This window comes from Taudactylus pleione, unplaced genomic scaffold (genome assembly GCF_031769625.1).
Source record: "Taudactylus pleione unplaced genomic scaffold, aTauple2 ptg000040l, whole genome shotgun sequence".
NCBI lineage: Eukaryota > Metazoa > Chordata > Amphibia > Anura > Myobatrachidae > Taudactylus > Taudactylus pleione.
Window position 1 is genome coordinate 27,402,655 of NW_028284442.1, and position 25,994 is coordinate 27,428,648.

At 47.8% G+C, this 25,994-nt stretch overlaps 1 protein-coding gene across 1 annotated transcript in view; it reads left to right on the plus strand.

The window, feature by feature from the left end:
• Nucleotides 1-25,994, plus strand: part of DPH1 (diphthamide biosynthesis 1) — a 279,881-nt gene that overhangs the window by 240,858 nt on the left and 13,029 nt on the right. The window contains exons 7-9 of the mRNA XM_088453866.1: nt 1,058-1,126; nt 8,333-8,489; nt 14,555-14,655. Of these exons, the coding sequence (XP_088309992.1) occupies nt 1,058-1,126; nt 8,333-8,489; nt 14,555-14,655 (327 nt within the window). The remainder of the gene's footprint in view (nt 1-1,057; nt 1,127-8,332; nt 8,490-14,554; nt 14,656-25,994) is intronic.

Below are 25,994 nucleotides of genomic sequence, written 5' to 3' on the forward strand. Positions count from 1 at the left end.
ATCTGATCCTTAATTCTGTATTATATCTGTCTACTGCAATCCAACACTTATTAGTGCTCCGTGTTCTTCCCTGCGCACAGAACAGCAAGAGATTAACAGCAACAGCTCTGTATTAAGAAGGTGACTGATTACGGTTCACCCTAAAAATGAGAAATGAAACATATATTATTTACATACATGGTTATCATCTATTCTCACAGTGGGTGAGGTTTTCTACCTATCTGTGGAACACAGAAGCTTTGGTAGGCTGCAAGTGAAGCATGACTTTCAATATATAAACAGTGCCTTGGATCCACAAATGTATATCTAATCATCTGAGAGCCCTCCCCATTATATTTCATGTGTGATAACTCATATTTCTGGAGTGTGTGGGAAATATCAGACCTGAATTAACTTCAACTTTACGATCCCATAGACAGCAATAATAACATAATTACGTGAAGACAGTAAGAAAGTGAATTTAAACGAAGTGTTTTGGGGTTTGTTTGTTTTTTTCGACCCGACAATTATTTTGAGGGGTGTGGCATAATAGTTTCACAATGTTTACATCGACAGTCAATAGTCGCCATGGTCAAAAGGTCAACAGGGACATATGGTCAACAATGACAAATGGTTGACAGGGTTAAAATGTCAACAGGTTCAACTGGTCCACACAAAAATGGCTGATACATTTTTTGTATTAATTAGACCCTAACCCTCCCAAAAGTGCCTAAACCTAACCCTCACTCTAGTTCCTTAACTCTAACCGTCCCCTCCGGCAGCCCCTCCGGTTAGTCCCTATCCCTAACCTTTAAAAAACATGTTGACCATTTGAACCTTTTCCACCTCTTAACCACTTTGACTATTTGTCAGTGACCTTTTGCGCTGTTGACCTTTTGACCATGTTGACCTATTACCTGTCGACCATCTGGTGTCGACCCTCTTGACTGTCTATCTAAACATTGTCGATCTTCCATCCGGATACCATTGTGAGCTATGCTTTCCATCTTCTCATAGATGTGTTTCAAAACTGGGGACAATCACCCGCATTTTTTTCACACTATATTTCCTCCTGCAGGTACTTGGGCGATGGCCGGTTTCACCTGGAGTCTGTAATGATTGCCAACCCAGACACAAAAGCATTCAGGTATTATTACTGTTATGTTTAGCAGACCCATTCACATTGCTGTGTAGATGAGCAGGTAGATACTTTTCCAAGAAGAGCGATTGCCTGTAAGTAGAGTGTATAGCATTCCTTACATGATATCGTGATTTAAGTCCCTTGCCTCAGAACAGATGTGTTCTCAAGCCTCCAAAACTAAATGATGACTCCCTTACAGAGCTGCGTATGCTGGGGAACCTGCCTGAGAATATGGGGGGGACCTAACAAAATTTAACTTGCATGTTTTTTATTGTTTTTTTATTTTAAATTACATGTTAATGATGCTGGTTTATACCATGCTGAGCACACTGCCTTGGTTCTTGTCATTTGTTTTATTTTTAAGCATTATATTACCTCTAATGTGCCGTAATCTTAATAATAGGATAGGCTTAAAAAGCTAATAGCTCTCTATTTGGTCCTCTCAAACTGAGATGCAAAATAAATATAAAAAAAATGCATAAGCCTCTTCCTCACACTGGCCCAGTTTCCAGGACTCACACAGGTAACGTCTGTGTTTGCACACTCAGTTTATGCATTTACCCTGACATGGCTACAGAGCGTTTTGCATCTTTAATCTCACATTGTTGAACAGTTGTGTGTGCATAACGATAATGTTTTTAAAAGAAAAAAAAAAGTTTTCCACCCAGTTTTGTATGTTATTTTTTCTTTTAAATAAAGATATTGCAGAAAATAAGAGGCAAATAAATCTTAGACACATGAACACTTTTTATTTAAATTTCCAAGCAGAGTAATACATCCCAGAGCTCAAAGATTAAGAGACTGTGAGTAACTGGGTCATAAAACCCACTCTGTGGTTTGTGCGAGACAGGAAGTGACCTTATTTGAAGTCCATTATTTAAGTAAAATGGCAGGTTCCTGTGGCCTTAGTAATATTGATGCTAGATATGAAAAAACAAAAATGCAGTTGTGTGTAGCGTAAAACATTAGCATAATATATAGGCCTAATATATTATCTAATTTTTATTTTGACATTTCATAATGGAAAGGATGTGACAATGGTAATGTATACTGGAGTTTGTGCTTTCTGACTTTCTTCTGCTATAGCCAATAATTACTGCATACTTGCCAACTCTTCCTGAAATAGTAGCAATCTCCCTGACTCCCTGAAGAGTCTAACAATCTCCCTGATTGCACTTTATCCCCATTATGTAGCTATTATATGTATGTAAAAAAACAGAGATATATAATTTTCAAATGGGATCATTAGTATAATTTCTTTGCATTAGTTATAAGTAGGGATGTGCAGGCTCGGTTCTACTCGGTTCCGTTCGGTTTTTTTTCCCCAATCTTATTGGGTTTCAGCTGTCATGAGTTTGGGATAGCCAATAAGATTCGGTAAAAAAAACCCAAGTTTTGGATAGCCAATAAGATTCGGTAAAAAAACCCGAACGGAACCGAGTAGAACCGAGCCTGCACATCCCTAGTTATAAGGCACAATGAGCCCTATGGCTACATTCATTTTCTGAAAAGTATCATTGTGTTTTCATCAACAAATAGATCTTACTAACTGCTTTGGGAATCATTTACATTTGGATGTAAGTAAATTTTATGACACGCCTCTCAGATGTAGCAGTACGCGCCCACTTTACCGCCGCGCTCATAGGTGTTGCTTTCACAATCTCCCTGAAATGCTTTTTCAAAAGTAGGCAAGTATGATTTACTGTAGTTCTCATCTTGGTAACAGAAGGCTAAAGATATCTGAATTTCCGTGTGTCTTCCCCCTTGCTGATCATGTTTGGCTTCAAATAGGTCTCATGCTTGTTTATTTTCTTAGCTTACATTTCTAGAATATTGTATGAGATGTATGTTAAATATTCCACATTTCTATCTGCACTGCAAAATATTCATGCTGAGCTGAGCTTGTTTCATGATCATTCCCAGGGTTTAAAGCGTTCTACTCCAGACTTCTTATATATGGTGCATTTATGAATATGGTGCACTGAACCTGATTAATTGTTTATGTTAAATTCATGCACGGTGAGCATAGAGGTCTATAATGCACGTGGAGCCCACAGACTTTCAATTGCTTCAATTTGTGATTTTTAATCTATTTTGCCATTTGGTTCTGTAGTACTGGGTTGATGAGTGAACATAATGTCAATTATTGTTAGCTGGATGTTGCAGTAAGTGCAGAGTTTGGGAAAAAGATTATGCACTACACACTCATCATTTGGTGCTATGGTGCCGAGTACAGGTTTGTTTTGTTCAGGAACCAAGGGGGAAAGTCTCATTTTGTTGACTAAACGCAGGAATGTGAAATTTCGGCAGTGTCTAGGGTGCTGTATTTATCATAGCCTGGAGAGAGAGAAAATTGTGAGCGATAAAGAACTATCCAATCAGTTTCTAACTTACATTTCTACATCAGGGTCCATAGGGTATCCACAGGATACCTTGGGGTATAGGTGATGACGTCAGGCATCGGGCACCATAGAGTTAACTTTTCAGCCTTCCAGGATGCATCAGGGTCCCCCTCCTATACCCCGCCCCAGAGCCAAGGCATCTCAGTTTTCGTTGGTGCCCGGCTCAGAGTCGGAGCACCTGTTTAGAGGGGGGCTAAGAATAGCCCCTGAAGTTTCTTTCAAGGCAGCTGTGGCTGCACATCTTGGAGTACAGCATGGACAGTCACTGCTGACGTCCATGCGGTCTCCCCTACACCACGCCGGTACTGATCCGGGGATGCTGGTAAGTGTCTGGGGTCACGGCTACCGTTGACCCCAGATGCTTCGGACCATGGTCGGATCTAATGAGAGCAGGTAAGCAGCGGGGGTCCTGCGGTGGGTCCCTGCTGAGAACATGGTCCACAGTCCCCAGGCAGGGAGCTCCCTGGGACTGGCTGCAGCGTAGAGCCAGGTACTAACCTGCGATTCCACTATCCCCCTGGGACAGCGGGCCACAGCTGAGCGGCAAGCCCTGCGGCGTCCCAGGGATTACTTGCATGCCAGGGGAGCGTGCCTTCCCTGTATACAGCCGGCGCCTCACCCGCTGCACACAGCCCTCTCTGCACTGCCGATTGGTCCTGTGGCAGCGCTCCTCCCCCAGGCCGGCCTCCTCTCTGCTCCTCGGTGGCCATCTTTGCAAAGCATGGTGAACGCTGCTGGAAGCTGCTGATCGGTGGCATCGCGGTCTGGGTCCCCCGGCATACCTCTCCTCCGTTGGCTTAAGGTCAGTGTATGCAGCGCTGTGTCCTACCAGACTCTGTGTCTGCGTAGTTGAGGAACAGCGCTGATAGTGCAGGGATTAATTTCTTCTGCATTGTATGTGACTTCTGCTAGCGCTGCTGCCTGTACTTTCACTTTCTACTGTCAGCCATTTTACTGTCCCTGCTCTTACTCTGCTGAAGCCCTTGCGGTGCTGTGATTGCAGGGTGTTTCTCCCACTATACTAACGAGTATCAGTGAGAGGGGTCACATATTTCCTATCATGTCTGAGAGTGAATTTCCTCTCCAACTTATGTGTACTAAGTGCAATGTACCAATAGCGGAGGGGGAGGGTAACGTGGAGGGGCTATGTCGGCAGTGTTATTTATTGGCGCGGCCAATTACTGTCACGGTTCCGGTACAAGAACCTCCCTGGGCTTGTTTCACTAAGGCGCTTACAACCCTAATGGGCCAGTTAGCTCCGCCATCTGCGTTTTCCCAGATGGGTTTGTCCCAGCAGTCAGTGGTGTCGTCACCCATGCAGGGTTTCCCGAGGCAACTGATGGTACCCCACAGTCTCCCTATTTCCCCTCCCCAGGTTTCACAGGAGCCTGCGTGGGTTAATTCTCTGACAACTTCAGTACAGCATTTGTCGGATGTTTTACAAGGGGAGTTTGTGTGGCGAGTACATAAGCGGCCTGTGGCGTCTGTCTGCTCCTTATGAGGATGACGACGTGACGTCCGATGATGGGGAGATTCTGGATCTATCTGACCAGCAACCTCTCCGTACTAAAGAGTCGGATGCTAAGTCAAAGGTATATATTCCTGGTCTTATTCGGGCAGTCCGCACGGCTTTAGTTATTGAGGATGATGATCCTCCGGTGTCCAAATCCAAATATGCCTTTTTCAAGGCTATTAAGGGTGACGCCACAGTGTTTCCTCTTTCTGGTCAGTTATTAGACCATTTAGAGGAGGCGTGGAAACATCCCGGAAAAACGGTATCAGCCTCAGAGGTGCTTAGCTGTGGCTTATCCGTTTGCTGACAGTTATTTTTCTAAGTGGGAATCCCCTCCGCAGGTGGATTCTCATGTGAAACGCTTAGTCAGAAGTGCCACTTTGCCCATGCCTTCCATGTCCTCCTTGAAGGATGCTACGGACCGCAAGGTGGAAATCTGCCTAAAGTCCATTTATTCCCTTGCGGGGGGGCGTCCAGACCGTCTATGGCCGTGTGTTGGGTAGCCAGAGGTATGGAGCGCTGGGCTGATAGTTTGGAGGCGTCTTTGGACTCTGACTGTTCGGCTGAGCATGCCGAGTTGGTGGGCAATCTTCGGGACTCGGCCCCTTACATCAATGAAGCGGCCTTAGATATCAGTATCCTCAGCTCTAGGATTTCTTCTGCAGCCGTTGCTGCTCGTCGCACCTTATGGTTGCGATCTTGGAAAGCGGACGCTGATTCCAAAAAGGGCTTAGAAGGTTTGCCTTTTAATTGAGAAGTCCTATTTGGTCCGGATCTGGACAAAATTGTAGCTACGCTGGCAGCAGCCAAATCTGCATGTCTCCCGTCTGCTACGGTCCCTTCAAGTTCCGGTACGTCTTCCTTTCGGCCTTACAGGGCCCAGGGTAGGCCTAAAGCACATTCTTTTCCCCGACAGGCGGGGCCCAGGAAATCGGCCAAGCACAGGAAACTGGCCTGGAGTACCAGACGTCCGGCCCTTAAGTCAAATGACAAGCCTGCGGCCTGACGGTCTGGGCCTCCCTTTGGGGGATCCCAAAGTGGGAGGCCGCCTGCTTCAGTTCGCCCAGTTTTGGTCGATAACTACGACGGACACCTGGGTTCACAAGGTGGTTTCTCACGGGTATGCCCTCTCCTTTCGGCACAGGCCTCCATCCCGGTTCTTCACCACAGGCCTTCCACTAGACCGGAACAAAGCCTTGGAACTGCGGAAGGTTTTGCATTCTATGCTCCAGGCTGGAGTTATAGTGCCTGTTCCATTCTCCCAGAGGGGCCAGGGTTTCTATTCCAATCTGTTTTTGGTGCAGAAACACAATGAGTCTTACCATCCAATACTCAACCTCAAGGCCCTCAACAAGTCCTTGAGGGTGCCTCGGTTTCGGATGGAGACCCTTCGGTCCATTATTCTGGCGCTGGAACCTGGGGATTACATGGTGTCATTGGACATTCAGGACGCTTCTTTTGCGCCATCAGCAATACCTCAGGTTTGCAATCCGCAACGAACATTTCCAGCTCCGGGCGCTGCCTTTTGGACTGGCTCCACGAGTGTTCATCAAGGTCATGGCGGTCATGGCAGCTCACCTGCGGACGCAGGGAGTCCGAATGTTACCGTATCTGGACGACCTTCTGTTGTTGGCAGGGTTTCCAGAGCTCCTTCTACGCCATTTGGACCTGACGATTGCAGTGCTGTAGTGTCACGGCTGGTTGATAAACTGGCAAAAGTCCACCCTGACCCCGTCTCAGAGGAGCCTGCACCTCGGGGCCTTGTTGGACTCCAGGCAGCAGCGAATCTTTGTGACGGAGGAAAAGATCTCTGCTTTGCAGTTGAGGGTGCGCAGTTGTCTGCAGTGTCGCCGCCTGTCTGTGCACTCAGCGATGCGGTTGCTGGGCTCCATGGTGTCAGTATTCGACATGGTGGAATATGCCCAGTTTCACTCCAGACCTCTGCAGCAATTGATCCTGTCCAAATGGAATGGACTGCCTCAGAGTCTAAAGTCCCAGACGATGGTGCTCACTACGGGGGTTCGCCTGTCTCTAGCCTGGTGGTTGCAGACGACCCACCTCAACAAGGGTCACCCATTTTGGGTGGCGAACTGGGTCCTGTTAACAACGGATGCCAGTCTCCGGGGCTGGGGAGCTGTCATGGGTCCACACTTATTCCAGGGCAGGTGGACTCAGGCAGAAAAGGAGCTTCCAATAAACATCTTGGAACTCCGCACGGTGTTCAATGCTCTCCAGCAGGCACATTGGGTTCTCCAAGGTCACCCTGTGCAGGTCCAGTCGGACAACGCCACCACCGTGGCCTACATAAATCGACAAGGAGGAACCCGAAGTCGGGCGGCACTCGCAGAAGTGTCCCGAATCCTGTTCTGGGCGGAGCGCAATCTCCCGGCTCTATCAGCGGTGTTCATCCCGGGAGTCCTCAACTGGGAAGCGGATTTTCTCAGCTGGCAGGACGTACATCCGGGAGAATGGTCTTTGCACCAGGACGTTTTTCAACTTCTGGTGGACAGGTGGGGTCTTCCAGAGATAGACCTCATGGCTCCCGGCACAACAATAAGTTGCCGGTGTACGGGTCTCAAACAAGAGACGAAAATGCCGGGGATATAACTCGCGGGGACATCGGTTACCGCAACCGATGTCCCTGCGAGTTCCCCGTAGTACATAGCCAGGATATTTTTATTAAAAATTTAAATATTCCCGGTGAGTTAGGTACATAATAATCGCGGCAGTACCGCGATTATTAGTACATAGAACACTTAGTGTGTAAAAGTCCAGGTTTAACCAAAGAAACAGGCATTACAATGGGATGGTCATCCGCCAAGTCTCTGGGCTGGAATGAGCTAAGATTGAGGAGGATGATTTGATTAATTGAGGCTGAGAACAGGACTTTAGGAGCCAAAACTGAGCATGGTGTTTTGAAAGCAAATTAGAGGACTATAAGACAGGTTCAGTGTTTTTATTTTGGAAATGAAGCCAAAACTGAGGACCTGTTTTTTCTAAAATGTATTAGCTGAGGATGAGAACATTATGTATCAAGTAAATAGGCATAATATTATGATATGCTCTTTGGCTGCAGTCTCAATGTCAATAAGAAATTGAGGAATATGTGTAATAATGCTGTGGTTAGAAAATGGGGAGCTCCATACCAGAGGTTTAGGACATTGCGTTTCCAGTCCCATATATGAAGATGCTGTGCTAAGGCTATAGATGTGCTTCTCAGATGCTGACACTGGGTTGTATTGAGCTGCACATTATCACAACTAGGTTTGACACTTTGCTTTATAAATCTCCTTTCAGGTATGACCCATATAGTAAAGTTTTCTCCCAGGAGTATTATGACCACAGCATAATGCTAAAAAACCGAGGCGAGGCCATCTCCTCTGCAGCGGGTGCCAAAATGTGGGGTCTTATTCTTGGCACTTTGGGACGTCAAGGGTCACCCAAAATACTGGAGGTAAGAACAGTCCCAGCTGTATATCCTTCTTCCTCATAATCTTATTATGCACACACCTGTATCTTCCTCTTTAAAATGCTAAGTGCTCTCATTTAAATAAAGGTTTCTCATTAATTAAAGATTGCTGGAGGAATTAACACTGAAGTATGCGATGATGACTGAAGCTGGAGAACAAGTGCTTTCTTAAAATGTTATTTGTGACACCTTTACTGCCAGAGAGGCCTGTAACCTACTGTTCTCAAGACGTCTGTGTCAGCCTAATGGTTAAAACACTCTTGCAGGACAGATCAGCGCTGGTGTTTCTCTCCACATGAACATAATCCTCTTCCTTGCACTCAGCTCCCCTCCTCCAGAGAGATACGTTTTTAGTCCTTGTTAATCTCAGCAAGGATTTTTTTTTTCTGTTTCTCATTTACATTTTTCTTTGCAAATCAGGAGCAGTGGGGTCACCCTCTTGGCTCCTAGACTCCAAAGCAAGTCATTAAACTGGACACATGCGCCCATCTTAATTAATACCCGTGTGGCGCGTATGCCTGTGACTAGGGCCGAAGACTATTGGGTGAACTGTTGGATTCTGGGCAGCAGAGAGTAGCCCGCGGCATACGGTGTGTGCATGCAGGCCCTGTGAGTGGATCGTGTCTGCACGCACAAAGGAGGGGGATTGTAAATGTAACAAATGTTGTTTGAGGGTAGAGACACGCTCGAGGGATGTTCTGTATGGTTGTGTGGAGTATTGGCAGTGAGGGGTGCTACTGTAGTCTGTGTGGAGGGGATGAAAAGTGGATAAATAGTTCCATGTGTAGGTTGAGGGAGGACAGTAGAGGGGGTGGCAAGGAGGGAGGGCCTTGCCATGCGTGTGCATAGGGAATCCATGATTAGTGCTGTGTATTTTACCAGGGTGTTTCGTTTTAGCTCCCTGCAGCACCCTGTCGCATTCTTGCTAATGAGTATTCCTTTGTCTATCCTGTGTAACGAGGACAGGCCTCATTAACTATTGGCTGCAATTACAGAACTGCAATTATTATTTGCACTTCTCATTAAATTAACTTGGAATGGTTATTGTTGGTTATTTATCCATCCACTCCCATTCCGTGTGGAAAACAGAGGGGCTTAATTAACTTCCAGCCTTGGGATCAAGACAGGAGCTCAGGCAGGCTGTTCACGCAGGGGGATTACTTGACAGGGAGTCACTGTGTAAGAAATAATCTGTCATCCTCACCCCGTCCCACATCTCAGGTAGAAATCAGAAACACACTTTCTAATAAAATGCTTTCATGCCTCTCTTGTCAAACAAACTGATGTGTTTTAAATAATGATCATAAAACAATATATTAACTGTTTACCTGCCAGCGAGATTTAGATCTGTTCATATAAAGCACTGCTTATGCTACACGCACACATACTGTAGGGAAATTAGGCTGATGGGTTTTTTTCTGCCATAGGCTTGAAGGAGAAGCGAAATAAAAATGCGTTAAAGACATAATTACCTTTCTGTATAATATCAAATTGTTCTCCTGTATGCCAAACAAATGTGTGCCGATTAACAGTGGGTCCTGAGGTAACAGACTGGTTTAACTTGCCCTGTTCATTCCCGAATATAAATAAAGCTTTACATTGACATTGAAAAGAAATACATAGTTTATCTCTCGATCTAACAAACTATCCTTTCTATATAATGTACTAAAATAGATGCAAAAGCACCAATCCATGATAGCGTGTGATTAAATTCAGGGACTGCATTTGCATGATGATATCTGCTTAGCTGATATCTGTTGCGCAGTACTGTAGTTGGTAAATGCGATTGACATTATTGAAGTGGACAAAAGCCTATACTAGTACATGCGGTGTACATGACACTATACAAACATGAAATTCCATTATTACCACCATGCATTTGAGATTGTAAATGACTAAAAATGGCAGTTGCAGTATTAACCATAGATGGGAAGAAAGAGTATCCATTAAGGGTCACAAGGAGCCTGCAACCCATTCACTGCACAAAATACATAGGCTCAGATGGTTCTAGCAGTATTATTCAATGGGAATAGATAGTAAAGATGCCATGCTCTCTGCAATCTATGTAGGGAGACCTGCAATTTGAGCCTTCTTACGTGACATTAATGCCAACTTCCTCAAATGCTATTTTTAATACAATTCTTACCCCCACGCCATCCCTCTATCCATCCATTCACCTATCATCATTACCCCCAAGATATTGCTTCCTACTTTAAGGACAGTATTCACCAGAACTGATATAAAATATCTTCTTCCCTGATCAGCACTCTGCTCAATTCTTTCATTTTATCCCATAAGTGAAGATGCTCTATCTATGATCTTTTACTGCTGCCACCTTAACTTGAACATGTCCCCTTACAAATCAGATTTGTCTCCTTTGCCCATTTCAGCATTAACAGCATTAATTTCTCTTCCCATCTCCAGCTTCATGTCCACTCCACGCTTTTTGAAAAACTTTCCTTCCTTTGCCACATATGCTCTCTCTCTTCACACAACCGATTGTGACCCTCTTCAGTTAGTGCAGCCTTAGTGAAGTGAAAGGTCACCTAAGGAGGTCAGTGATGGCCACTCACTTCTCATGTAAACGTTCCACACTGAGTCCTACCCTGATTCTCAAACTACTTATAAAACCGTTCCTTCACTGTTTATAGGCATCCATTTTCTCTTCACTTCCGCTACCAGTTGGAGCACCACAAGGCTCAGTCCTGGGCTCTGCTCTTCACTATCCTGTACAATGTCTCTTGAAAAATTATTAAGCTACTTTGGTCTCAGTGTTGCCCTATGCTGCTTACACCCAAATGTATCAATCTTCTCCGTATTTCTCACCATCTGTGTTGACTCTTGGTACTCAGGGCCTGATTCAGAGCCGAACGCTATTTGCGCTCGCTCGTTCAGAAAAAGGGGCCGGCTATTTAAATTGAGCGCTCGCTCTTTGCGGTCTGTTGACGCCTCTATGTCTGAGCGAGCGAACTAAATATGCGCTCGCTATTTTGTAAAGACGCCCCCTGGCCACTCGCATCCTACGTCATCTCCGCTATTTATTTGATTAATCGAGTACATCGAAAGGCATCTGAACTGCTCGCAGTGCTTGTGGTAGGATTTTCCTACCGCAATCATGCGAACAGTTCAGGCTAAGAAACAACCAAGTGACGTGGTCGATGACACTGCTTTGTTAATTATGCACACCCTTAAAACGCCCGTTTTGGCACGCCTGCGTTCGGATCACCACTCCCCGTTTTGAAGCACCTTCCCCTGTTACCACCCACAAACGCCTCATCCTGTCACTCAAATTAGCAGGCACTCGCTATTTTGCGAGCGCTCGATTTCCGACCGCAATGACTGGTTGGTGCATGCGCATTACGACGCATGTGCAGATGTGCGAACATCGCTCGGAGCAAACGAGCGGCCGCTTACGAGCGGCTCTGAATCAGGCCCTCAGTCTTTCTGCCATTTCATTTTCTTGACACCTCAAACTTAAGCTGGGTACACACCTGAAAGATATATCTGCAGATGTTGTTCATACACACTGAACCACCATCACTGCCATCTGGATGGGGGTCTCGCTGGCCGGGGGTCGCGTCGTGGTATGACCGCCCTGTACTCACAGCACAATGTGCAGATATATCGGCCATCGGCTGTGCTGCGATATGCCTGTGAATCGGTAAGCCGGGTGTCGGGCTCCCAGCGTAGGTCTAATGACAGGTGTCGGGATTTCGACGCCTGTCATTTGTACCTTGCCGGGATTAGACAGTCGGGAAGCCGGCGGTCGGGATTTCGTCCGTTGGCTCCCCGACTGCTTCCCGGTGCGAACGCAGGCGTGTGTCTGTGCATCTGAACGCCGTTTCAGGGGCGTGCATAACTAAGACGCAGTGTCAGCATACACGTCACATGACTGATTTACACACAGCTGCACTCGCAGTGCTTGCGGTAGGGTATGGTCAACCACAAGTGTTGCGTAAGGGTCCGATGTTACCGATTGTTTAATACACTTCCTGGAGATGACGTATGTTACTAAGGGATAGTGAGCATCTTGTGTCAGGCTGGTGGGCGTCTAAATACATACCGCGATCGCACGGCAAGACATAGTGGGCGTGCTAATGCCTTGCTAGCGATCGCAGGATTTGCATACTCAGGCTGCTGGAGTCTGAATCAGGCACAAATTTCCAGCACTATATACTGCTGCACCTTTGTATAATGCCCACATGAACCCTCAAGGTTCATATATGTACCTGTAAATCTGGCTCTGATACTAACCAGTGCCGCCTCAGCCATTTACCTCGCCACACGTCACTGATATAGATTATACCCCATAAATGTGAAAAATGTGTGCGACAATTATACCCCATGACTTCTGGGTGACAGTTGATCATGTACTGTGTTTGTGCCAGTTACTGCAATGATCTGGGATTGTTCTCTGAACCTTGTAGCAGCAATTTGTGTAAAGGCTGAGCCCACAGAACACTTGAACCCCCTCAAAGCTTGATTGAAAATTGCAGCACAGCGTACTGGAAATTGTCACTGGCTAGCTGTTCATGTCTACACGGTATCCCCGTACGGAGTACTCCATCACTCTGAAATTTGCCGCACGTCACTTCAGAAATTGTCACACAGCGTGGACCTCCACCTTTGATTGGGTATGCAGATAAATGTGAAAGTGCTGTATACTGTGCTAATACTGTACGCAGCTGTCAGAAGACTAGATAACGAAGCACTGTTTACTGTGGGGGATGCGGCGGATCTCTGTGTGTTTGTGATGTGTAACAACTTGCCCACCACTCTGGTAGTGAAAGTTACCGTACTGTAAGTGGGTTAACAACTTAAAACAATCACCATCGACAGCACGCCCCCTTTGGTGCGAGACCCGGAGCGACAGCTTGGCTGTCGCTATCCGGGTCTCGCGCATGCGCACAACGGAGCTCCCTCCGTCGTGCGCATGCGCATTTGGTTACCATCGACCCGCTTGTGAGCTTCCTGCGGGGTAATGTGTGTCACATTTTGTGCAATGGTCTTGTACTTGTTGTCTGAGCGGTGAGTGGCAATTTCTGTGGAGGCTGAGGGCCTGATTCAGACCCGTTTGCTAAGCTGCGAACGCACGCTATTGGCGATTATCGCACGTATACGTCAAAGTACGCATGCGCGAACCAGTCACTGCGGCCGGGAATCGTGCACTTGTAGTACATAGACTGGACGCTATTTTGAGTGACAGCGCCGCTTGCGGGTGGTAACGGGAAGGTGCTTGTGAACGGGGAAGTGGTGGTGCGAACGCAGGCGTGTCTGGCCGTCAATTCGGAGTTTTATGGGTGTGTATAATTAGCAAAGATGCGTCATTGTACACATTACTTGGTGGTTTTTCATCCTGCAGTGATCGCAGTGCTTGCGGTGGGGTAAGGTCTAACTCAAGGGCTGCGTGCAGTTCCGATGGCTCTCGATCTTTCCAATTGTTCATACACTTCCTGGAGATGACGTGTGTTGAGAGAAAAGTGGGCGTCTTTACACCGGTGTGCGTTCGCTCTGCCGTCGCTCTCTAAGGCATAGAGGGCGTCCTTACACCAGATAGTGCGATCGCAGCATTTGCATACCCGGCCCCTTTCAGTGTGAGAGCGCAGCTTAGCGTCCGGGTCTGAATGAGCTCCTGAAGGAGCCCACTATGGCAGATTTCCACAAGCTTCGCCATAACAGTCAAGGTTTTAAGGATATCCATGCTTGAATCCAGATGCTTTAAAAAAAATATATATATATATACACACACACATAGACACAAGGTATAAGTACGTATATATATATATATATATATATATATATGTGTGTGTGTGTATATATATATATATATGTGTGAGTATGTCTTTAGAATACAAACACCCGTACATACATAATGTTTACTAGATAATTATATATGTATGTAGAGAGTTTTTGCTTCATCTTGTTGTTCTCTAGTCTCTGACTTAATTAGTAAGGTTATTCACTGAAGGGTAAGGTTTGGACGGCTGCCTCACCCCCCAACTGCTCTTTTCTTATTGTCTAACACACTACGACTCTCTCTACCCTCTTAGCACCTGGAGTCACGTTTACAGGCTCTTGGCTGTCGTTATGTGCGGCTTCTGCTGTCGGAAATCTTCCCTAATAAACTCCAGCTGTTCCCAGAGGTGGATGCGTGAGTATAGAGAGCAGTGCTGCAAACACATAAACACACGCTCCGTGTACACAGCTCTAAGCCTGGGGTGACGTTGGGAGAGGTCTCACTGGCATTTTGGCACTGCCACTACACTGGTGACATGAACATTGCCTGTTTTAACTTTCAGCCTTGTTTTAAGACCTGTTTGGGTATTGCTGTCGTCCTGTGTGACATTAAAAACCGTTTCTGCAGTTAAAAAACATTTTTATGTGGCTTATCTAGTAACAACAGGACCACAAAGTATTAGCATATTTTACTGTATAAGCAACACCTACTGCAGCTATTTAATAAATGAGGCTGATTTGGCCAGGAATTGGTGTAATCTAGATCGGGTTTAGGCAATAGCAGACTGTCCTGTTGCTGTACAGCCACAAGTTCCTGCATGGAAAAAAGGTATGTGACTTGCGCTAAAAGAACGGCAGCCGGGGTCCAACCCACAGAATCACCAGCTCTTAACCTTGCAAAACATATACAGAAAATAAGAGAAGGCCACCCAGCGCTGCTCTGAAAAACAATTATTTGTTAAAAAGATTAATAAAATATATTATGAAAGGTTCTTCTGTCCGATAACACCAATCCAAGTCCTTAGGGAACTTCAAGCAATCGATGTCAACTGATATATCCCAATGAGAGTATGCTCACCTCAAAATGGTGAAAAATGTGCACATAAAGGTATCTTTAAGGAGATCTTCTAGATTTATTCAGGGATAACCTTTGTCCTACTGTAATCGATGTTCCATGGACCCTCAAATAGAATCACAGAGAGCGCACTCCCATCGTGTAAAGCAGTAAAGCAATTTATTCACAATAAACACGTAACAAACAGCACAGGACAAAAAGATATGTATAATAATAATAATTTTAAAAATCCCCCTTCGGGGTATCCTGCGTACCGGAATGGGCCTAGAGATAGGCACTGTAAAGAACGTGGGTGGATAGATGTTAACCCGGGTACATCTCCTCCCCGATCAGTCCAGAGAAAATCCTTTCCTAGGTCCAGCCAGGCAGCAGTAATTTCTCCCCTGTCCTGTGCTGTTTGTTACGTGTTTATTGTGAATAAATTGCTTTACTGCTTTACACGATGGGAGTGCGCTCTCTGTGATTCTATTTGAGGGTCCATGGAACATCGATTACAGTAGGACAAAGGTTATCCCTGAATAAATCTAGAAGATCTCCTTAAAGATACCTTTATGTGCACATTTTTCACCATTTTGAGGTGAGCATACTCTCATTGGGATATATCAGTTGACATCGATTGCTTGAAGTTCCCTAAGGACTTGGATTGGTGTTATCGGACAGAAGAACCTTTCATAATATATTTTATTAATCTTTTTAACAAATAATTGTTTTTCACAAGTTCCTGCATGCCCGGTCAACTTTAGTGCTATTGTGGCATATATGAAGACTTTCCTGAATAGGACACATGATTGAAGTCTTCCTCAGCAACAATTAAAGTCTTGCAGACAACTTCACCCCAAATCACATAAAATACAAAGGAAACTCTAGACATAAACTGAGCTTTTAGGTTTTCCTAATTTATACAAACAGAACCTTGAGAAATTGTCCGTTTGGTATAAACCCCCTTAGTTTGCCTACATTAGCACTAATGCACAATTTAAGTACAAAGTTCTCCTTTCAGAGTAACTTGCAAGGTCACAGTCTGGGTCTTTATTACATGTCTGTTAATGCACGGCCTCAGCTTTCACCCTTCTTATACTTGTGCTGAGCTTCTGGACTTAACTTTGCCACCTCTAGCTTCAATATTTTCCACTTCATAGCATGTAAACTTTGTCTGCCTTACTCATTTTATACAATGGGCATCTATCTCATATTTTTCAATCCATACCTAATTGATCTTGGTCTGTCTCTCAGGCAATGTGTCGATCCCTGTCTCTGGAGCGGTCTGCCTCCCCCTTCCTGTGTTCCCCTCCCTTGCTGTGCATCTCCATGTGCCTTTCTCTTTGTACAGATGTGTCCTTGTTGTTTCATTTGCGCCAAATAGCTCCTCTTGGTGTGTAAAGTGTCTTTGCGATCCGACCGCACTGAGTGTCTTTTTCGCTGAAAATGTGCATCTTATTCACATAATTAAAACACATAGAAGCTACTAAACTGCATTGCTAGCATACATTGATCAATGGCTTGTGCGACTGAGTCGAATCTGTATAAAAGGTCTCCAATGCGAGTGGCCCTTGGCTTTTCCTCACACCAAGTGCTTCATCTCTGATTTTCTCCTCTGTCTCTCTCTCTCTCTCCCTGTGCCTCTGCGTCTCTCTCTCCCTGTGCCTCTGCGTCTGTCTCTCTGCCTGTGTGTGTGTCTCTCTCTCTCTGTGCCTCTGCGTCGCTCTCTCTCCCTGTGCCTCTGCGTCTCTCTCTCTCTGCCTGTGTGTGTCTCTCTGTGCCTTTGCGTCTCTCTCCCTGCACCTCACTCTGTCTAACTCCCTGTGCCTCTGCATCTCACTCTGTCTAACTCTGTGTCTCTGCGTCTCTCTCTTCTTGTGCATCTGCGTCTCTCTCTTCTTGTGCATCTGCGTCTCTCTCTCTCCCTGCGCCTCACTCTAACTCTCCGTGCCTCTGCATCTCTCTCTGTGCCTCTGCGTCTCTTTCTCTCTCTGTCTCTCTTTCTCTCTCTCTGTGTCTTTGCATCTTTCTCCCTATCTGTGCCTCTGCATCTTTCTATTTCTCTCTCTCTGGGCCTCTGCATCTCTCTTACTCTCTGTGTCTCTGCGTCTCTCTCTCTCTCTCTGTGTCTCTCGATTTCTCTCTGTGCCTCTGCTTCTCTCTCTCCCTGCACCTCACACTCTCTCTCTGTGCCTCTGCGTCCTTCTCTCTATCTCTGTGCCTCTGCATCTCTCTCTCTGTTCCTATGCGTCTCTCTATCCCTGCGCCTCACTCGGTCTCACTCTCTGTACCTCTGCGTCTTTCTCTGTGCCTCTGCGTCTGTCTCTCTCTCTCTGTTCCTCTGCTTCTTTCTCTGTTCCTCTGCTTCTTTCTCTGTGTCTCTGCGTCTTTCTCTCTCTCCCTGTGCCTCTGCATCTCTTTCCCTGTGCCTCTGCATCTCTTTCCCTGTGTCTCTGCATCTCTTGATTTCTCTCTCTGTGCCTCTGCGTCTCTCTCTCCCTGCACCTCACTCTCTCACTCTCCGTGCCTCTGCGTCTTTCTCACTGTCTCTGTGCCTCTGCGTCTTTCTCTCTCTCTGTGCCTCTGTGCCTCTCTCTGTGCCTATGCGTCTCTCTCTCCCTGCACCTCACTCGGGACCTCATTCAGACCCGGTCGCAAGTGCTGAGCTGCCCGTGCGCAAGCCACAGAGCGAGAGAGAAACACTCTCGCTCCGGAGTTCACTACAAAAGGGGCAGATGTCGATGTTGATCGATAGCTCGGCCCCGATTTGTAGGCGGGGCGGGGGGTGGTTACACAAACAGAGGCATTCCTGACGGAACGCTTGCAGTTTTGTGGGCGGCCGCACTGACATCAGTGTGGGTGGTAACCCACAGCTTAGCTAGCGACCAGGAGGCCGCACTAAAAAAATAGAAGCGGCCACTCTCATTCAGAGAGAGCGATCGCTTCTTGCGACCGCCTCTGAATGAGGGCCTCTGTCTCACTCTCTCTGTGCCTCTGCGTCTTTCTCACTATCTCTGTGCCTCTGCGTCTCTCTCTCTCTCTGTGCCTATGCATCTCCCTCTCTGTGCCTCTGCGTCTCTTTCTCTGTGCCTCTGCGTCTCCCTCTCTCCTTGTGCCTCACTCAGTCTCTCTCTCTGTACCTCTGCGTCTCTTTCTTTGTGCCTCTGCGTCTTTCTCTGTGCCTCTGCGTCTCTCTCTTTGTGCCTCTGCGTCTCTCTCTCTGTGCCTCTGCATCTCTCTGCTCCTCTACGTCACTCTCTCTGTACCTATGCGTCTCTCTCTCTGTGCCTATGCGTCTCCCTCTCTACTTGCACCTCACTCTGTCTCTCTCTCTCTCTATATACCTCTGCGTCGCTCTCTGTGCCTCTGCGTCTCTCTCTCTGTGCCTCTGCGTTTCTCTCTCTGTGCCTCTGCATCTCTCTCTCTCTCTCTGCCTCACCCTCTCGGCGTCCCTCTGCATTTCACCCTTGCTCTGTGCCTCTGCGTCTCACTCTCGCTCTGTGCTTCTGCGTCTCATCCTCGCTCTGTTCCTCTGTTCTGTGCCTCTGTGTCTCTCTGCATCTGTGTCTTTTTCTCTCTCTCTCTCTCTCTCTCTCTCTCTCTGTCTGTCTTTCTCTCCCTGTGCCTCTGCGTCTCTCTATCTCTCTCCCTGTGCCTTTGTGTGTCTCTCTTCTATGCCTCTGCGTCTCTATCCCTCTCTCTCCCTGCGTCTCACTCTGCTAACTCCCTGTGCCTCTGCGTCTCACTCTGTCTAACTCTGTGTATCTGCATCTCTCTCCCTGCGCCTCATTCTAGCTCTCTGTGCCTCTGCGTCTCTCTCTTTGTGCCTCTGCGTCACTCTTTCTGTACCTATGCGTCTCTCTCTCTGTGCCTATGCGTCCCCTCTCTAGTTGCACCTCACTCTGTCTCTCTCTCTATATACCTCTGTGTCGCTCTCTCTGTGCCTCTGCTTCTCTCTCTCTGTGCCTCTGCATTTCTCTCTCTCTGCCTCTGCATCTCTCTCTCTGTGCCTCACCCTCTCGGCGTTCCTCTGCATTTCACCCTTGCTCTGTGCCTCTGCGTCTCACTCTTGCTCTGTGCCTCTGCGTCTCACCCTCGCTCTGTTCTTCTGTGTGTGTCTCTTTTTCTGTGCCTCTGTGTCTCTCTGCATAGGTGTCTTTCTCTCTCTCTCTCTGTCTTTCTCTCCCTGTGCCTCTGCGTCTCTCTCCCTCTCTCCCTGTGCCTTTGTGTGTGTCTCTCTTCTATGCCTCTGCGTCTCTATCCCTCTCTCTCCTTGCGCCTCACTCTGTCTAACTCCCTGTGCCTCTGTGTCTCACTCTGTCTAACTGTGTCTCTGCGTCTCTCTCCCTGCGCCTCATTCTATCTCTCTGTGCCTCTGCATCTCTCTCTCTGTGCCTATGCGTCTCTCTCTCCCTGCACCATACTCTCTCGTGCTCTCTGTGCCTCTGCGTGTTTCTCTGTGCCTCTGCGTCTCTTTCTGCTCCTCTGCATCTCTCTCTGTACCTATGCGTCCCTCTCTGCTCCTCTGCGTCTCTCTCTGTACCTATGCGTCTCTCTCTCTGTGCCTCTGTCTCACACCCTCGCTCTGTGTCTCACCCTCGCACTGTGCCTCTGCGTCTCGCCCTCGCTCTGTGCCTCTGCGTCTCGCCCTCGCTCTGTGCCTCTGCGTCTCGCCCTTGCTCTGTGCCTCTGCGTCTCACCCTCGCTCTGTGCCTCTGCGTCTCACCCTCGCTCTGTGCCTCTGCGTCTCACCCTCGCTCTGTGCCTCTGCGTCTCACCCTCGCTCTGTGCCTCTGCGTCTCACCCTCGCTCTGTGCCTCTGCGTCTCACCCTCGCTCTGTGCTTCTGCGTCTCACCCTCGCTCTGTGCTTCTGCGACTCGCTCTCTGCCTCTGCGTCTCACCCTCGCTCTGTGCTTCTGCGACTCGCTCTCTGCCTCTGCGTCTCACCCTCGCTCTGTGCTTCTGCGTCTCGCCCTCGCTCTGTGCCTCTGCGTCTCGCCCTCGCTCTGTGCCTCTGCGTCTCGCCCTCGCTCTGTGCCTCTGCGTCTCGCCCTCGCTCTGTGCCTCTGCGTCTCGCCCTCGCTCTGTGCCTCTGCGTCTCGCCCTCGCTCTGTGCCTCTGCGTCTCGCCCTCGCTCTGTGCCTCTGCGTCTCGCCCTCGCTCTGTGCCTCTGCGTCTCGCCCTCGCTCTGTGCCTCTGCGTCTCGCCCTCGCTCTGTGCCTCTGCGTCTCGCCCTCGCTCTGTGCCTCTACGTCTCTCTCTTTCTGTGCCTCTGCGTCTCTCTTTCTGTGCCTCTGCTTCTCTCTGCGTCTCTATCTCTCTGTGCCTCTGCGTCTTTTCTCTCTCTCATCTTTCTGCCTTTGCATCTCTCTTCCTCTCACACCTTGTCTGTCCCCTTGCCTCCTATCTCTCTGTCCCGTTCTCCCTTCTCTCCGCTCTCTCTCTCTCTGTTTGCCTCTCTGCCCCCTCTCTCTATGACCCCCTCTCTCTATGTCCCCTCTCCCTCTGTTTCTCTCTCCCCATCTCCCCCTCTGTCTCAATATCTGTCTATGTATCTCCTACCTATCCCCATTTCTATCTCTGTCTATTTTTATCTGTCTTCCAAGTTATTAGCAGATTCAAATGTTATGTTATCTGCACATCCTGTACATATGTAGTAACTGTGCTTTACTGTTTATTAAATGACACAGTATATATTGGTGTCATATAAATGAAATGTACAATATGATTTGCAGACATCCTGTTTTTTTCTGTACTAACTGCATTATCTCTTAAAAGCTTTTAGGTGCAAACCGTTTAGGGATCTCAACTGCTATAGAAAATGTTGAGTTGAGAAAATAAAAGTTAGATGTAAGAAAGAAAAATCATGGCAATTTTTTTTCTTTAACTGTTTATATTTAACTAGAATGTTAAAGTTACTAACATTAATGAGATGCCTATTATTTCTGACCTGATGAAAAGGAGAGGTTAGCTCATGAAAGCTTGTTAGAAGAAAATGCAGCCAGTCCATTAAAAAAAAAAAAAAGTATCATAAACCACAAATGTGGTGGAACAGAATCCTTCACCAGACAGAACGGGATGCTACATTAAGTTATAAGCCAAGTATTTCATGACCAGTTACAAAGACTACACCTATCTTTTTTTTTTTTCTTAACAATTTAAACAACCAGTTAGATCTCACGATATTTAACCCTTTCAGCGACCAGTGCCTATGGACTCATGGTTGATCTGCCCTTTTGTAGTTCTCTACAGGTTACAAGCACTCCTGTCCTCTCTCAGAGGTATATTTACTAAAGTGCGGGTTTTTAGATGTAGCGTTGTTGCCCATAGCAACCAATCAGATTCTAGCTATTATTTCTACTTCAGGGTCCATAGGGGGTCCACAGGGTTGACCTTGGGGTATAGGTTGGGAACCAAATCCGGGCACCACGCAGTTAAAGCTTTTAGCTCCCAGGATGCACTTGGGTCCACTCTCCCTATAACCCCACCCCCAGCCAGAGGCACCTCAGTTTAAGTTGGTGCCCGGCCGGAATCGGGTCACCGTTTAGTGCAGTGGGGAGCTGATTAGCAGCCCCTAAGCTTTATTTTTTTCTAAAGGACAGAGTTTTTTATTTTTCCTTTGGATTCTTCAGAGCGGCAGCGTCAGACTGTCCATAGGACGTCTAAGCTGCCGCTCCGTCACCCCGCTGGCGCTGAGACGCCAGTACAGATCTGGGGATCTCAGCGGGACCCCAGAGTCTGTACTAGCCGGACTCTGCGGGCGCCCAGGACTGCTGCCGGATTCACGGGGAGCAGGTAAGGCGCGGGTCACCGCTTGCGGTGATCCGCGCATTTGAAATGCAGTCCTGTGCCTCCGGTCTCTGGGGACAGACCGGAGGCGCCGGCAGTGGCGGCGGGCCCCCCATACCCCGTGTGTCCACTAGACCACCAGGGACTTAGTGTTCGGTGCAGGGAGCCGGCGTCCCGGGGGTTAATAGCCGGCCAGGGGAGACAGCCTTCCCTGTTACAGCGGCTCCTCCCCTCAGCTCAGCGCGCCTTTCAGTATCCATAGTCTGGCGTCGCTGAGCTGCTTCCTCCGCGGGCCACGCTTCTTCTGAGGTCTCCAGCGGCCATTTTCTCTGTGGTGCAGCAGAAATCTCTGGAGATGGCAGTGAGTCCAGTCCCCCTGCGTACCTCACCATTAGGTCAGTGTACACAGCGCTGTAGCCTTCCCAGACACTGAATCTGAGTAAGTTGCATGCAGTGTAATAGTGCAGTATATTATATGACATGTTTATGTATATATGTGTATATCTGCATTGTATGTGACTTATGCTAGTGCTGACTGTACTTTATTCTCTCACCTGTCAGTGTATATCTATCCCTTTCCTTATCTGCCCTAATACAACTGTACTTGGGGTGGTTCTGAAACCTCACATTTATATACTTGTTAATATTTGTGAGGTTTGTCACATACTGTTGCGTGCTGCACGTTGCCATATTTTGAGTGGAACTGTGTGTTGCATACGCTGAAAATGGGTCCCTGCAGCTAATTTTTAGTTTCAGTCAGGACCAGTATAGCGCTGCTTGATCACAAGGCTTGGTCAGATATGTCTGACCAGGAGATAGAGCGTTATACTGCACCCATTTTTACTATCCTGCAAGCCATGTGCTGCAGGTGTTAGTGCGGAGGATTTAACTCTTAAAGGGTTCTGTATGTGGCGTCATCGGGTGCCGGCCCCTTTCACGACCCCCTTGGGCGGTTTGTTTTCTCGGGATCCTCTTAATTGCGGATCGCCGGGCGGGCCCCATTGTTGTACCTCACTTGGGGTTACTTCACCATACTGCCCTTTTTCATCTCAGGGTATCTCGCAGTTTCTTGCATTCTTCGCCTGTGACACAGACTACCGCTCCCTACAGGGGTTTTTTCGAGTATATGAATTCCCCCTGGTGCCACGATAGTCTGTCATGCCCCTGGCAGGGATTACCACAACAGCCACCCTGGGTGGAAGTCGTTTTTCTATGAAACGCAAATTGGCGTGGTGGACGCCCTGTGCTTACTTCCCACTTGGCTCTACCGTGAACTGGATACTGTTTTGGGCTCTTTCCCTCTTACACGGGGGGGAAGCCTATCTCAAGTATTATTATCCCTGTTTTAGGGCTGGTAGCAGGTCCATTCTGGTTAGAGTGAATGTTGACCTGCACCTGTATCATACACCCTCAGTATTACGTGCCTTCTGGGTCCCTGTTGCTGACTAGCGGGTGGATCGCATGGCGGGACTCTGGCTGTTGCCAGATATGAGGTATTACAACAGTGTTTGGTCTCCTGTCCCAAATTCCCTGAGGGTCATCATGAGCCCCTCCTGGGGTGGATGGGCGTGTTACTCGTCGGATTACAGACGTTACTACGCATCCCATTCCTGCGTGGTCGGATACTTCTGATCCGTAGGTGGTAACTCTGCCTGAAATCAGTATACTCGCTTTCAGGGGTTGTTACCCATCCTACCATGGCGATAGCATGGTTGGTTAATACTATTGCATACTGAGCTGATGCATTTGTAATGTTTTTTCCCCTCCAACACGTCTGGGGTTCAAATGTATTTGGTCGCTCACGTAATATATGCAGTTGTCATAGGTGGACATGCCTATATTGGATACCAGCTCCAAACTTTCAGAGTTCCGGCTGCGACGGTATCCTCCGTAATACCCTATGGCTGCGCTCTGGGAATGCAGAGGTGCAGATACCATCTATAGGGTATATCTGACCTTGACAGTGGCAGTACAAATTTCCCGCTGTCAGCTATGCTCACTGCGGGGCCTCAGACTATTAAGTCTTTTTGTCCTCTGGGTCAGCCTAAAGGTCTGTTTCTTCATAGACTGTCGGCCTTTACAAGGGCCGACATATCCAGTTCCGAGCAGGCCTAGACTGCCAGCCGATCCTGCTTCTGAACCTACGGATATATCGTCAGCCTGACGAGACAGGCCTACCACTGGGAGATGGCGATTTCTCAGTTTGCCCGGTACTAGTGTCTAGTTGCCGCGGCTACGTGGGTAGGAGGGTACGCCCTCTCTTTGCTCAGGCGGCCTATTTCCATGTGATGGTACGCAGGCCCTTATTCGGAGCAGGGCCTTACAAATCCAGAAAGCTATACAGTTGTTGCGGTAAGCGGAGCTAATTGGGCCATCCCCACTTTCTCAGCGAGGGACTGGTTGTTCTGCTTTCTTTCTGGTGCGGTGGCTGAATGGTCCTCTTTGGCCTATTCTCTGTCTCAATTCCCTGAACCAGTTCCTAAAGCTACCTGGGTTCAGGAAGCAATCCCTATGCTCCATCATACTATGTTTGGAACCCGGGGACTTTATGGTATCACTGGATATACAGGACGCGTGCCTACGGGTACTTACAGAGACCTTACCTCAGCATGGACTGAGGTTTGCTGTATCACAGCACTTACGATTTTTCGGGCTCTGCCTGTTGGGACTGATCTCAGCCCCACAGGGGTTTACCAGCGTTTTGGATTTTCTGACAGTTCTTCTGTTCAGTATATCCCAATGCTCCTGTACCTGGATGGCCTCCTGCTCTTAGCAGGATCACCGGGGTACTTTACAGCCGGGTCTGGTTGACTGTGGCTTCTTCAGGGTGCAGACGTTTAATCAATGGGAAAAACAAAAGAGTCCTCCCTGCATCCCTCTCTGGGTATTCTTCACCTAGGAGCCCTGCTGGATTCTCAGAATCTGAGAATTCTTCTGGCATAAGACGGCATCTTCACTCTTCCATTAGGAGTACATGGATGTCTGCGCAGTCGCCATATGTCTTTACACTCTGGGATGCATGGTCCACTATTCAGTGTCTGCCTTTGGAAGGGTGGAATGGGCTTAGTTCCATTCTAGGCCTTTCCATAATTGGCTTATCTCCAGATGGAACAAGTTTTTTCTGTCTGATCACTGTTCAAACGATGATGCTCTCCCCGGAGGCAAGTCGGTCCTTTTTCGGGTGACTATGGCCATCTCGTCCAGGGTATTCTTTGCTAAGGACAGTGTCTGGTTCGCATCCATTTCAGTGCAATTGGATGTCTGTCGATTCCACCCTGTCAATTAACTTGTTGGAACTTTAGCCTATCTTGGGCTTCACTCTGGCATAGCCCTTGTTTCCCGGTGAACCTAAAAAAGTTCAGTCCGACAGGGTCAGAACAGTGGCTTCCTTTTTAGCAATACTGTTCGTTGGGTGGCAATGTCAGGTATGTCATACATTCGGACATTGTCTGAGGGTCTCCTCCCGACCATCTCGACAGTGTTCATTTCAGGTGCTCTCCATTGGGAAGCGGGAGTCCTCAGCCGTTACGACGTGCATCCCGGGGACTAGTCTCTTCCCCAAGAGAGGTTTCATCTCCTGGTGAGCAGGGGGGGGGCCCTCCTGAGGTGACACTCATGGCCTTCTGACTCTATCACACTATGGTGTTACAGTCCAACTCTGGGGATTCTGAAGCAACCTTCAGTGACTCTTTGTCGGTGAAGGGGTTCTTCCGATTTACGTACCTGTGTTCTCCAGTCTCCATTCTTCCTCGAGGGAAGTGTTTCAATCGAGACAGAGATGCTTTCCTGCTGGTGGCTCCTGGTTGCCCCAGATGTCGGGGGTACTTGGTTTTTTGGAGTCTCTCCATCGATACTCCATTCCTGATGCTTCACTACCCAGACCTGTTGTCTCAGGGTCCTGGGGTTTGCC